Source organism: Acinonyx jubatus, chromosome C1 (assembly GCF_027475565.1).
Source record: "Acinonyx jubatus isolate Ajub_Pintada_27869175 chromosome C1, VMU_Ajub_asm_v1.0, whole genome shotgun sequence".
Taxonomy (NCBI): Eukaryota; Metazoa; Chordata; class Mammalia; order Carnivora; family Felidae; genus Acinonyx; species Acinonyx jubatus.
Window position 1 is genome coordinate 118,212,537 of NC_069381.1, and position 14,962 is coordinate 118,227,498.

The following is a 14,962-nucleotide window of genomic DNA, read 5'->3' on the forward strand; positions in this document are numbered from 1 at the left end:
CTTCTTCCTGGGGATTGTTCCCAGTTCTTTGGCTTTCCTCTTTGAGATGTGTTCCTTTTTGGCTTCTCCATTCCTCCTTTAACTAGCTGCTTTCTAGAAGGCCTGCTGATGGTAATATTTTCAAAGCACGTAAAAAAACAAAACAATTGCCACCCAGGACAGGTTACCCCTTACCACCTTCTCTTTGTCGTGTCATAACATAATCGCTCATTTGTCTCACTTCTTGTGCTCATGTGTGGCTTGCTTCCTCCTTTTCTGTGCTGTCAGCCTTCGTATTCCTGAAGTACCTGCTCTGTGCAGTGAGGTCTGTCCCTCTCTCTTAACCCTGAGTAAAGAGTACCGTGAATTTTTACCTGAAGTTCCAAGAAATGTTTACTATTCACTGAACATGTTTTGGTAATGTTTAGAATTTTTTTTGAGAATAGAGGGAACGGGGGCGGGTGGGGGAGAAGACTCCAAGAGTTTCCAGTCTAGTTGAAAGAAAATGCTTTGCAGAACTTATCGGATCACCTAAGAGACCATGTCATTTGAAGTAACTACTCCCACGTGTTGTGTTCTACCACAGGAGATGCTGTGAGGAAGGCCTTTCCATTCAGCATGTACAATATAAATGTGGCAACATACGTAAAACAGTATTAGTACATTTTATTAATATATATTCATACGTAGGTTACAAATGTATATCTTAGCCCTTACTGTGTGTCAGATACTATTAAATAATTAAACCTCCCAATAACTCTACTTATACCTTTTTTACAGATGAAAAATTACATAGGTTAAAGTAACTTGCCCCAAGTCAGACGGGTGGTAAGTTATGGGGTTAGGGCTAAAACCTTGCTTGTGCATGTATTCACTCACTGTGTGCCAGACCACACCGTAGGAGAAGAGGTAAAAGCAGTGATGTTCCACCAGGAAAGGGTTTAAGGGAATTTGGGGTCTCATCGAGGAAAAAGATATGACCGTAAGGGGGCAGCAGCACAAATAAGCTTTATTTGAGTGATGCTTTGACAGGTTTGCTTGTAGGAGAGGGCAGTCCCTCACAGCGAGCCACTGTCCAGAGTTTTAGGCTCCAGGGCTGCATCTAGAAGGGGAAGTGAGCAAGGGAACTCCCCGGGGGATCCTGGAGATTGTCTGTGTGCCTTGGCGATGTCACTCAGCACAGGGAATATCTGCATCAGAGATCTCTGAAGGGCAGCAGTGATTTGGGGTCTTTACAGTTCCAGGGCCTATCCAATCTGTGGTTAGCAAATGCAGTTTTATGGAGTATGCAACATAGGCTGTCAGTGGCTAAAAATCTGCTCGTCTGGGCCGTGTTTAAAAGAACGGGATGTGTGAAAATTTCATTTTGGCACTGGCACACTCCTGATCCAGTCGGTCTCGGCCTGCTGTGAGGAACACGAACCTAAGAACCAACATGCAGAAGCTGCGTTTGGCTCCTTTATTTAGTGCAGTGACCTTAGTCTTACCCAGCAAATTATATTGTTTGATTCAAGGAGCCCTGAGGTGGGATGTGTGCTGGTCCCCAAGGAGCAGAGCAGAGCTCAAGTGAAAGAGAATAGAAAAGGAACAGAGTCTGGAGAAGACTCCACCTCCCCAGCTAACTTTCCCCCCTGCAGACATGTTTCTCTCCAGAAATGGTCGCCATCCATTTGTCTCCCATTTCCTTCACCCAGTACCCAGGGGTTTTGTTCTGTCTGTTATTTTATTAACATGAGAATGAAAAAAAAAATATTTGTCCCAGTTACAATAACTTTTTCTTACAAGATCTTTCAGGACATTGCCCTTGATGGTGGAGACCTCTGTGGGGCCCCGTTAGGCGGAACCAGAGTTAGTCTGTGGGGCTCCTGGGCTGAGGTGTATCTGTGAGAGTTGGTCTGGGCTGGTGAGCCCTGAGATGATGTGTTCAGGTCAATAGACCCAAGACAGGAGGATGTCACTTCCTACTGGCCTGGGTGTGGCCCCCACTGGAACTGTTGACCATAGACGTTGGTGGGGGTGTCTCGCTGCCTGCTCGGTATTCCATAAAGGAGGTACCTGCCGTAACTGAGGGGGCAGTGATCAGGCCTTTGCTCCAGACACTGCCCCGGCGTTGTGCTTTTCCACTTCCCTTCCCGGCCTTTTGGAGATGACTCTGGAGTTACTTCACCCAGTGACTTACAGCCAAACCCGTAAGGTAGAAATATGTGACTCTCACAGGACAAGAGTTCTCTGCTTTACAAAAGAGTCACTTTAATATTTTAACCCGGCTCATGTGTCCTTTAGCACAGAGAACAAGGGACTGTCCAAGAGCTATTAGTTCAGTCCTCATTTTGCAGATATGGAAACAGGCCCATTGAAGGAAATCCCCAAGGTCACAGAGCCAGTTAGTGGCAGAGACCACGCTAGACATCAGTGTTCCTGACTCCCTGTTGCTTTAAAGGGTGACTTAGCAATAGCTCTCTATAGTTGCCCTGAAATTTAGGTCGTTGTCACTTAAGCAAACCACGTAATGACCTGTGTGGCAGCCTCAGGTGTATGATGGTGTCGTGAGAGGACTCATTTGAGATGGCTGGAGGGTGGCAGGAATGCCCACCAGAAGCAAGTCAGTGCACTGGAAAATTCCTGGGACCAGCAGCCAGGGGACCTAGTACTGTCTCAGAGATCCTGGACAAATTATCTAATCTCTGCTTCTTCAGTAGGAAAGTGAGGGTAATGGCATGTGCCTTGCCTCCACCTCTTAGTGTAGTTATGAAATGCAAGAGGTGAGCGGTATATGACATGGTGCTTTTAAGTAGAAGGAATAATTATGCAAAGGCCAACATTGTCACTGTTTGGCAGAATAAAAGGTCCTTGTAGCTGTTGGTTTCGGTATGCTATTGTTTTGGAGTCAGCCCTTTTTTTAGAAGAATCCAATTTCCTGCCTTGGGTCATTGACTCTATCAGTGGTAACTAAGGAAGATAGCAGTTAAGCTCAATTATATAGTACTGCTATAATAGTAGAGCTCAGTGAGAATTAAATCATGGGCAGTAACTGACGTCATGTGGGTTCATTATATTTTGCATTTCCCCATAAATCTGTTTTACATTATTCATAGCTTCCTATTCATGTCGACAGCAGGAGCAAACTAGGGATTATTTCTGGCAGCAAGTTATAAGAAAACCACTCCAGCATCATCCCAGACCCTATTTTGTTCCTTTTTTACAAAACTGTTAAGATTATATAGTATGTCTTACAAAAGAATGTTTCTCTGTGTGTTTGAAACTTCTCATAATAAAAAGTACAGTACTAAAGTTAACCAGAAATATCAAGGGAGGAACGACTCTAATTGGAATAAAAATGCCACTCTATGGAGCAGCCTGCTAGTAATGCTTGTCCTAGTGATGTCCAGGTCGAGGATAGTGATGATGAGGTCTGGTGGTGGAGGAGAAAAAATCCAGGGACAAACGACTGGAATACCTTCCTTGGCATAAATATTCACCTGCTTGCGTTCAGAGGCCTGAGCATATTTTAAGATATGATTTGGCTGCCAGCTTGGCAGTCAAAGAGTACATTCACCTGGGGCAAAACACTAAATCAGGTGGAGGTAAAGACCTGCATTAATTGAGCACCTACTACATACCATGTACTTTGCTTAAGAGGCATATATGTACATATGTGTAGTTTCAGGATGTGTCCTACACAAAATAGATCTATGTTTGCTTCCACATTTGTACAAGTCAGTGAAAGTTGATAGAGCATTTTATTTTTTTTTGGACACTTTTTGAGGATAAACCTCAACACGTTTGTAAAGAAGATATGTATTGCTGAAGGGTTTATATCTACTCCTCTGCTATTTTAGAGTCTAAGAATTGAAATCTCCTTGACCACTTGAGGAATTTGTTTAAAGGATTCTGGGTTAACATACACACCTGTGATTGTTGAACTGGTTTGTGGCTCGGGTGGTGAAAAGGTCTGGATACGCAGTGACTAGAAAATTTGTGTTTTTGTTTTGTTTTGTTTTGTTTCTGGAAAATTTTGTTAAGGAATAAAATAGAGCTGAATAGAGAGATAAACCTTGCTTCTCAAGGCAAGATTCAATATTATAAATATGTCAGTTCTTTCCAAAATAATCTGTAGATTTGTTGTGATTCTGATCAAAACTCAACTGCTTTTTATTACAAACTTGACAAGTTGTTACTAGAATTCATTTGGAAGAGAAAAAGTGTAAGAATAGCCAGGAAATTTGCAAAAGAACAGTGGAGACAGGATAAAGGTTCCTAAAGCAGGAGGAATAGAAGAGGGGAACACAGGTACATGGTATACATATGCATGCCATTCAGATCAGGGGAAGGCTAGACTATTAAACTGATGATGTTGGCATTCTTAATTTTCCATTCAGGAAAAAGACTTCTGAGTAGTTTAAAAGGCTAAATATAACCCATACAAGTAACATACAAGAACTTTTTTTTTTTTTTGACAATCCCTGGTATAAGAAGTAAGATATAAAATGATTACGTTTGACCACATAAAGTATTAAAATGCCATAGGACAAAAGAAACCCACCAAGTGAAAACAAAGTTGAGGGGCAATATATTGAGTGGAAATACTTGCTACCTATGTGCACATCAAAGGAGCAGACTCCTTGAGGGCGGCCTCCCTGAGCGCCCCCGGCTCTCCTGCAGGAGAGGGGTATACTCGCCACGATGGGGAAAGACTGGCCTCCCTGACCAGCCGGGATGCACCCAGCAGCCAGTTCAGGAGGAGGGCCCTCTCACACTCAGTAAGTCCTCTGTCTCACCCACTCCTTAGGATGTTTACAAGCCCCGTCGGAAATACAGACGCCAACAGGGAGCAGGAGAGCTGCTGGATGAAGAATCTCGAGTCCATGCTACGCTTTTGGAATATGGCAGGTAATAAAGGGGACCCAATCTGAAGTGTCTATTTTATAAAACCATTGAAAAGAAAAGCTGATTTGGATTGCTTCATTGAGATTAATTTGGTTGGCTTTTACCTGATTGAGTTTACCGGTTTGGGTCCGAGATTTCCATCACCGGGGACTTTTTTCCCACGCTTCTGTGGGTAGCTTCCTGACGATGGTGGTGGAGGCCTTTTCTTTGCAGTGCCCCTCCGGAAATTTGCGTGTAACTGTGTGCCCTGTCTCTGCCGTCCTCAGAGTTGGGGGGCTGGCAGTATTTGCAGAGGCTGGGGGTGGGTCACCCGTCATACCCCTGCCATTTGTTACAATCTTTAGGTAAGCTAAAGAATCGAACGGTTACAGTGGTTTTACTCGAAGGGTTAGAATAATAGTTTTGGTTTCCTGTGAGGAATTGTCCTGAGCAGGAAGATGAAGAATTTAGAAGTATTTTGTCACTTCTTAATAATCTAATATTTTACAAAACCAGTTATCTTGTGTCCTCATTTTTTTACTTAAAAACTCACAAAGAAGCGCTCTCCTCGGTGAGTTTCTTGGTTGACCTTGGGTATTAACCTTCATTTATGTCCTGCGTTTTCTACTTAGGGTAGCTGACTCCTTGATGTGAGTATGTCGCCTTGTGCTTCCTTTCTTTGCCCTGGGAGTGGTTGCCGTGTGCTGCTCTGCCTGCTAACCCAGCCGGCTCTGCCTCGAGCACCTCTCTGAGTCAACATCGGTCTCATGGCCACCCCCTCTGGAGGGGCAGTGCTCCAGTACTAGTGCTGGAGAGAATGAGAAGGAAAGTAGGCTTCGTTGGTTTATAGACACTCCACCTTCCAAGTGGAAAAACACTTCAGAAAAACTTGCCACGCTTCTTTCCCTCTTTGTTGTTGAGGGGGTGGTGTGGTGTCCGGTCCCTCTTCCTAAGGATGGAAGCCGGTCCCTTCCATTCCAAGGAAGGTGTTGTTCTGGCCCTACGCCGGGTGTGCCGGCCGCTCCACGGCTCACCAGTTGCTGCTGTGAATTGAATTCCTCTTCTGAGTCAGGCACCACCAGACCATCCACATAGTTTGTAGGGCCCAGTATAAAATGAAAATGCAAGGCCCCTTGTTAATTAATCATTATTGATAAGGCTTAATTATTAAGAATTTCAAGACAGCAGCAACAACCAGGTGTGGGGCCCTTTCAGAGTTTTGGGCCCTAAGCAACTGGCAGGTTGCAGGCCCCGGGCACTGTGATGGGGTTTTGCAGCCACGCCCCAGTGTAGGTAGGCATGTGAGTCTGGGGGAGCCAGAGCTGGAGAGACCACCTCCCTGGGTATCACATGTTCCAGAGCCAAAGAATACTCAGAAGAATGTTGTGGTTTTCATGGTTTCTGTTGTTGATACCTTCATGTTTTCCATTGTCATGGATGCTCCAAACGTTCCTGGGCGTGTAAAGGAGTCAGGGATTCAGTAAACTGTCCACCTCACCGCGACCAGGCTGACGACATTTCACCATTTTGTTTTGAAAATCCCAGTTTTAAACTGGCTCTTTTGCATGTGTTGTAGAGGGTAGTCATTCTTATCATATGATGGCTGGGCAACTTCAGGACATCCCTGCCCAGAGTCTGGTGGGGCTTTCTTTAGGGAAAGGAGCAATCCACAGGTTTTCTTTGTGACTCTCTTCAAACTTGGAGTAAGAAAGTGCAGAGTGTGTCCCTATCAATCTTAATTCCTGTCGGTGGAGTTAGACTGACTTCTGTGTTCTAAGCTTAGGGTAGGTATTTGATGAAGGATTTTTATTTTATTTTATTTTTTTTTTTTTAGGAGAAGGATGGTTTTGCTTTCTTTTTAGCTTTCCTGATGAGGAGAGGGTGAGTTCGTGAGAGGTGGGGAAGTGGGTACTTAGGACATTTTGATGGTTTAGTTAGCTCAGTTTTCTCTTTTGAGAATGGTAAAGACAGCATTCAGAAATTTAAACAATAACTTGCCCAAAGTCCACTGTTAACTACTATTAAGAACTATTAAGAGCCTCACACTGGGACTTGAACTCAGGTGTTGTTGGGACTCCAAAAGCGTGCCATTGTCGTTATCTACAAATACTGTTTGAACCTCCAGGGGAAGTTTGGCTCCTGGTTTTAGAAAGACAAGCCCAGTCTTTGTTGTTTGGTCTGACACTGAACAAAGAGGGTGCTTATTAAAACTGATGGGGCAAACTGGAAAAAACTTAAAGCCCCAGCAAGTGTGCATTTCATGCCCCCTCCTTGGGAAGGCCCTCCCCTCCTTTCTGGCTATGAGACTTTTTCCTCGGGGGTTCTGTCAGTACCATCCCCTCCATGGAGGTCTGGCCCATTAAATGAGGATTACGTTAACAATATAAATGTGAAGAGCTTTGGATAGTTTGTCCTGTGTGGGAAACAGTAAATGTCGGTTGTTAGGCTCTGCCCTCATCATCCTCATCACCATAATCATCGTTAACAGCAGCAGTTTTCAGTTCTCAGATGCCCTTAAATATGACCCGTAGATCCAAACGCGGCTCTCCTTTCAGCTTTCCTTGTTCCTGTGTGCTCTGTACCCCACCACGAGCCCTCACCCAAGCCTGAGAAGTCTTGCACACTCTCCCTTCCCTTTCCCAGTCAGGCAAGGCCGGGCCTTCACTGGTCCTGGGACTCACTCACCTCTATCCTGTCTCTCCCTTGAGTATCAACATCGTGGCACCCCTTAATTGCTCATCCCCACCTGGGAATCCGAACCCCCATCTCTTGTCAGTGCCTCTAGTTTCCTCATTATCTCACCTTTTGAAAAGAGGGAAAGTATTTTGACTCCTGGAGTTAGAAGGTCTGAAACTCTTTGGGGTTGAAGATTACTCATTAGCTTGGGCCCACAGTGGCTTGGAGGTCAACATTCCAGCTGCTTCCACCTTTTTTTAACTCTCAGTCACTAAAATGAAGTTGAACTTTGAGCCTGGTCACCCATGCTGAAGGCCTTAAGGATGGTGTGTGCCTGTTAAAAACATGTTTGGATATGTTTGTTTAAATGTTATGGCTTTGGAAAAACAAGACTCGTGGTTTTGACTTTACACTTAAAATTGTAAGTCTATAATATTTCAATTTTATTATGGGTCCAATCAGCTTTTAGGAGCTAAATTAAAACACCTAACCATGCTTTAAAACTGCCACTGTGGGGAAATGCATTTTATGTGCGGTATATTTGACTTTGTTTAAAAAAAAAAAAACAAAATTCAGCGGAGTACATTTGAAGATCTAATTGGCTTTATTAAGTGACTCATGAATCCGGCAGCCTCCCATCTAGCAAGTAGAGATGAGCTCCAAAGAGCTGTACAAAATGGAAGGTTTTTATAGGAAGGAAGGTAAGGCAAGAAGTTATTATTAATCCTTAGAAAGAAAGGATTGTTTCAGGCAAGGTCACCTTCCTTTAGGGGGAAAGGAGGGAATCTTATTAAGTGGATTACCTCATCTTCTTCTGGAAGATGGGGAGAGTCCATATGACAGATTACCTCTTTGGTGCTGACCCGAAGATTCCAGGCTGATTGGGTTAAAATTCCACTCCTAGAGAGGTTGAAGCTGCAGTTAAGTCTTGGTTTGTTCACAGGGGTGAGGGATTCCACCTTGGGCCCATGGCTCTCTTTTTAACAACTTGCAAGTGGAATTTGGAAGCACTACCACTAGAATACTGGTGTTGGCTTATTCCACACCATTTGAGGCCTAATTTTAGTTGCTTTGAATTATTCTGTACTTAGTAAAGGAAATATGGCATGTCTCTCCCAACCTGTTTGGATCCTCTGTGATGGTAAGGCCTGTGACCGCTCGTAGTTGAGCAGATACCTGTGAAATGAACAAAGAACAGGGCCCACAGCCCTTAGTATTTAGAGCTTTTTTATGCCCTTGTTTTATTTCACATAGTTTGGTACCTGTCTTAATTTGCCCTGGGGCAGTTGTTTTTGAAGGTTAGTTTGTTTTCTAGAACTGTGATGTCCAGTATGGTAGCTATTAGCCATATGTGGCTATTGTGTACTTGAAATATGACTAATGTGATTCAAGAACAGAATTTTAATTTTAATTAAGTAGCACTGAAAGACTCAGGCTTGATTTAGTTATTGGAAAAAGTTCAAGTTTGTTTGGAATAACCTGAATGTGTGAACCTACTTATTTAAAGTTATATATTTAGCTCTCATTATATTTTTTTCAGACTATGCTGTTCTAGAAGGTGTACATCCTTGATGTTAAAGATCAAGTGTAAGGTGTAGGGTGTGAGGAAGTCAAGTGGGTGAAAAGAGACCAGAGCTCTGTTGGTGCTGACAGTGTAAGACATCAGCAGGGCTGGTTGGTCAGAGCTAACAGAGGGAAAGGCAGAAACAAATTGAAGCATGTGGCAGCACAGATCAGACTGACACTTGTGAGGCAAGGGCAGGGCAGACAGGGTAAGAGGAGAGGGAGGTGGGAGGAGAGAGCAGCATACCTATGAAAGATAAAAGAGAAGTAAATGCTTTGTAGAAATAAGTTGAAGCATCCCGTTGTTCTTTTTGAGGGGTGATAGGCCATAAAGGGATACCATGTTCTCTTGGTGAAGCTCAAGCAACATGGAAGTCTCCCAGAGACCTCTCAACCAGTGAACATAATGAGATAGGAATTAATAGGCATCTGGGGACAGCTTTTGTCATGGAAGCAGTGTCACCATGTCACACGGAGAAGGAGGGCTTTAGAAAAATCAGCCAGACTCTTCATTCGGCATACATTTCTTGAGTACCTACTGTGTGCCAGGAGCTGTCCTAGGTGCTGAGGATACAAAAGCTGATGGAGCTGTCTGTGAACATTCATAGCAGCACTGTTCACGAAAAAGTGGAAACAACCCAATTGTCCATCAGCTGAGGAATAGATAAGCAAAGTGTGGTTTATCCATATAAAGGGATATTACCTAGTCATAAAAAGCAGTGAAGTACTGATTCATACTGTAGTATGGATGGACTTTGAAAACATACTAAGTGAAGAAGCCAGTCACAAAGGGCCGCATAAAATTCAGTTTATAGGATATGTCCAGAATAGGCAAATCCGTAGAGATGGAAAATCGGTAAGTGGTAGCCAGGGGCTGGAGAGGGGAATTGGGACTAACTGCTAATAGATACAGAGTTTCTTTTTGAAGTGATGGGACTGTTCTGGAATTTGATAGTGGTGATGGTTGTACAAAGAGTGAATCTACTGAAAATCACTGAAGTATATAGTATCAAATGATAAATTTTATGTTATACAAGTCATATCTCAATTTAAAAAATTATTTTAAAAAAATGAGTGAAGCACTCTTGTTGAAGGAATTCAACAGTTATAGGATTAGACATAACTATCGCACACTGTGAGATGAGCACGTTGATGGTGTAAACACAGAAGTGCATACCTGTGGGGCCTAACCTAGGCCTTTGGGTGGTCAGAAAGGCCTTCCCACAGCCTCTGTCTTTATGAAGGAGTAGAAGGAGCCTAGAAATCCAGTCTCCCACATTTAGTTGTTTACTGCTTCATTTGGAAAATCCATAGTTTTCAGGGGCCTTAGATGAAGGCTGACTGCCTAAGAGCATGTCTTCTGCCCTAAGGGTCTGCATGAACTAAAGGCCTGGAAAACGAAGGAACACCCATGGTGCAGGATTACTTCTAGGAGGGGGAAACTTTGGTGAGACCCTCTGTTGGCCGGGGTTCACTGGGTGAGAACCTGAACCCTCTGGCCAGTTTCAGCAGAAGAGGTTGACTACATGGATCCTTGGGAAGGTTTGAGAGGTGGGACCTAGGCCAAGCCAGGGTCACTCCCCAAGTAGCACATCAGAACTGGGCCTCCAAGGATGCTGCTTCTTGCCTCCACCACCAGGAAGCTAGCTAGTGGCCTGTGGGGTTAGGAAGCCGATACGACAGCTGCTGACAGAGAGACCACAACACTTCCGCCAAAATCAGAACACCACTGTGACAGCTGCTGGCCCCCAACCAGGGTATCGGTGTGACCCACAGTCATACAACACACCCTTCATACCCTCCCTCTCTCCTCACGTAGCTGCTGCACGTTCAGATCTCCAGTAAGTGCACCTGACAGGTGGAGCCTACATAGCACTCCAGGCCCTAGGTGCACAGGAGTGTAGAAAATAGAGTCTTGTTTTCCAGCCTCTGCAGTATGGGAGGGTGCATAGATATCGTGAAACCAATTCACAGGATTTGCCATAAGGTCCTGTAGAGAGTGTGTGTGGATACTCAGAATTTAGCCTCAGTCTGCTGCACTTTGGGCCTACAGAGTTATGCCTAATGAGTGGGCACACTGTGCCCGGCCTGGACTCTTTCTTTGGTCTCTCCAGTTACATGACAACCTACTGCAAGACCAGGTGATGCTTTGGCTTCTTGATTTCTGCATTTTTCTTCGACTTATCTTTAGTTTATTTGTTCTACATTAGACATACTAAATGTAAAAGTGGCTCCCATGCCCTCTGGGAAATGGATGCACACGTGCATACAGGCAGTTGGACTTGATTGTCTCTGGGAGGTGGAGGAACATGTACAGGTGTGGGATGGATTGGCCCAGGCAGAGTGTCCACGCATGGGGGATGCTTTGGGGAGGAGGTAGCTCGAGAGCTGAGGTGCGGGGTGTGAATAGGAAAGGAAGAGAACAGCCCAGGATGTGCAGAGCTCTGTGTCAGGCAGTGGATGCCCAGGAGGGAAGAGGCCTGCCATTGACTCGTGTGGATGAGGCCACTGGAAGCCAGATAGGAGGTGGGAGGAAGAGCAGGAACACAGTGGGGCTGGAGGCCAGCGTACCGACCCAGTGACCAACACGTGGCGTCAGCATGGTGTCAGTAAAGGTAGAGCAGGAGTCTGATTGGTTTCTCTTAAATGGCTGCGTGTAACTTTATTTCCTTTTAACCTATTCGGAAGGTAAGTGAGGTAGGGTGTTTTGCATAATGCTTTTTGTCTTAGGTTGAATGGATTTTGCAGTGTTGCTTAACAGAAAAAAAAAAAAAAGAGCCTAAAAATAAACTAATTTAAACTAAATTGCATTTTTGAGTTTCTTTGAATTTAAGGTTGCCTGAAGTGAACGCATAACACTGTTGACATCCTGCTTGGACTATGTTTGAGAATGAAAAATGGGCTGGACCCCAGATTCTGAATGTAGCCATTAGAGAGCATGCTTAGCCCAAGCAAACACACTCCCGTTTGTTTGTACAGAAAGTTTTAAGGCTTTTAGTTTAAACCGTGGATCTGAAATGCAGCTCCTGGTTCAAAGAGTAATGGTTGCACTTAAAGAAAATACTGTACTCTGCACCCTCTGAGAGTTGCCATTGGTAGTATTCATATGACAAACAGAATGGCTGGCCCTTTGTTCAAGAACAGTGGAACATGTTTCTGGTTCAGGCACTTAAAACATTTTCTCCAGTTATTATATGGCCTAAATTTTCTTTGGTACTTTGCGTATAAAACTCCAACCAAAATGCATTTGACCAAATTTGTGTGACTTTTGAATAGTAATTGAACTCCCCTTTTTTGTGGCCTGCAGGAGATATGGATTTAGCCGCCAGAGCAAAACAGAGAAGGTAAGACAAGCATAGAGAATGGGAGAGAACATTGGAGAGATGGAAGTGCCCCCCACCCCCACCCTTGTCTGTCTGACACTGACAGGCTGCCCGCCTAGCAAGAGTGGGATGTCCGTGCTCTGGTCGCTGGGCAGCCTGGCGCACGAGGGATGTACCAGCTGCCTTTGGCCACCGCACCTCCCTTGTATCTGCAGCCAGCCACCTTGGCAAGTCGGGGAGCTGAGGCAGCAGCCTCATCGCAGGGCTCAAAGTGAGAGATGACTGGAAGTCATGGCCCCGGGGGCAATTCCGTGCACTCTGATAACTCCAAAAGTGTGACGATGAAGTCCATTCCCAGGGCCCTGAGCACTCCCCATCTGATGAGAGAGACCCTAGACAGATGTGAACAGGATGTTCGCAGTGAGCTAGAACACAGCCACATATTACAGGCCTGCCCTAAGACAACCTAGTACCTAACGTGGAGAAATCAGGTAAGTCAAGAGGGGATTTCTAACTTCACAAAGCAGTCTCAAAACTTTCTCTTAATTCAGATATTTCCTGATGATCTTCAGTTGTTGGCTGCAGGGCTGTCATGTCAGTCTTACAGTGCCAAACCTTTACTGTGTTTCAGGCCCTTTGTTCAGGGCCCTGCGTGTATTTGTTTCACTTACTTCCCTGAACATCTCTATGAGGAAGATGCTTGCTACCTTTTTTCAGAAAAGCTGAGGTCAGAAAGCTGAGGCCCAGAGAGGCTCCCTGATTTGTCCAGGATCACGCAAGCTCCTAATTTGCCATGATAAGAATCTGAACCCAGGTCTGTGTGACATCAAAGTCTCTGCCCTTAATCACTCTTTTAAATAAAGCACTAACTAATGTTGTCAGTGGCCTCTTAAAAAGCAGAGTCCTGTAGTTCAAGATCTACTGATACCATTTTTTTCCTCATTCCCCATCAGACACCCAGATAGTCTTGCATGGGACACTTACTCCCTCAGCTCTGTTCTCCTGCCACCCCTGCCTCTGTCCAGAACCCCATCCCTCAGTCCTTCCAGGAAGCCTTCCCTGGCTCCCAGCCTCGCTCTGCTTTATGTAGGAATTGTTGTCTCAGTCAGCAGGGGGCCTGAATAGTGACCAGGAGCATGTGTTCTGAAGCCAAACTGGCTGGTTTCAAATCCCTCCACTGTGTGACTTTGGACAATGTACTTAATTGTCGTGCCTTAGTTCACAGCATCTACAAAATAAGGGCGGTAATCGTATTGCCTCACAGCATTGTTGTGAAGGCTGAAATGTAAAGGATATAAAATCACCCATCACAGAGATATCTATAAGCAATGGCTATTTTATCTGTAGCAGTAGTTCATTAGTAATCAGTCATGGACTGATTATGATGCCTTTTTGTTTGTTTTCTCATTATTTATTTTTTTTCACATTTGTGTTTTTATTCAACTCAACAGTCGTTTCCGCCGACGCTAGGTGTTTTCTGGAGTTGAGTAATCTCAGGTAGTGTCTGATATAGAATAAGAATTTGATGTGTACATTCGATATGATATGTAATTCAGTCTGAAAAAATTGTCTATGCGTATGGGTATTGGATGTATTAATTATGATTGGAAAAATCATGCAATGCCCGTTAAATAGTATTCACTTTGGGCTTGTCTTGTCCCCTATAGATACAGGTTTCTTCCAGTATCATAAAGCAGAGCATATGTATGAAGCCTTTTATAAGCTAAAATGGAGTAAAGCAAAGAAGCAGTTGCCATTCATTTATATGAAAAAAAAATTTGAGTGTTCCTACACCTAAAAAAAATAACCTCTCGTAGGCTTCCCTGATACTGTGGAACACACCTCGCTAACAGGTACACAAAATAAATTGAGATGAAGCACAGATGTTCAGATACAGTTCTGAGCTCTGGCAGCTTGACGCTGCGATGCCGAGAGTCAGTCCCAGGGCGGGAGCTCGGTGGGCCGCACTCACTGCCCAGGGCACGCGCTGCCTCCATAATGAATGGCTCACTGCTAAACCAGCCCCGAAAACTGGTTTCACTTCCACCTTTTTTTGTAAAAGTGAAAATCCTTTTCAGATTTCTTTTGGTTAGCAACAACAGGTACTCACGTAGGTCTTCTGTGAAAGCAAAGTGGCCTGATGTGAACTTTGAAAAGCAGGGGATACGTGTGTAGATATACCTGTATAGGAGCTCACGGTGCTCCCTGGGGTCAATTATGGACATGTCGTAGAAAAGCATCCTAGCACTGGGATGGTCTGAGAAGGGTGTCTGAGACCAGTTCTCTTTTTCCACCCTAGAAGACCCTGATATCCAGAGAAGGTAAGCCTGAGGTCACCCAGCTGATGGGTGGCAGAGATGGTATTAAAACAGGGCACTCTAGACTTCCAGCCCATGTTTGAGGAACAGCATCTAATCCGGGTGTCTTGAGTGTGGTGAGGTACATTTAGAGCCTGAGGCTGGGTCCGGAGCATGAAGCTTAATCACCAAGCAAAGCAGTTTAGATTTTTATCCTTCACACAAGAGGTTTTTAAACTTCGTTGACTGCTTCTTGGC

At 44.5% G+C, this 14,962-nt stretch overlaps 1 protein-coding gene across 4 annotated transcripts in view; it reads left to right on the plus strand.

Annotated features, from left to right (window-relative positions):
- Window positions 1–14,962, plus strand: part of CCDC93 (coiled-coil domain containing 93) — a 96,942-nt gene that overhangs the window by 25,063 nt on the left and 56,917 nt on the right. For 2 of the 4 annotated variants that reach the window (XM_053214917.1, XM_053214916.1), the window contains exons 7-9: window positions 4,769–4,869; window positions 5,478–5,495; window positions 12,392–12,428. In XM_053214917.1, coding sequence (XP_053070892.1) covers window positions 4,769–4,869; window positions 5,478–5,495; window positions 12,392–12,428 — 156 coding nt within the window. The remainder of the gene's footprint in view (window positions 1–4,768; window positions 4,870–5,477; window positions 5,496–12,391; window positions 12,429–14,962) is intronic. The other 2 variants (XM_053214919.1, XM_053214918.1) reach the window with 1 other exon arrangement.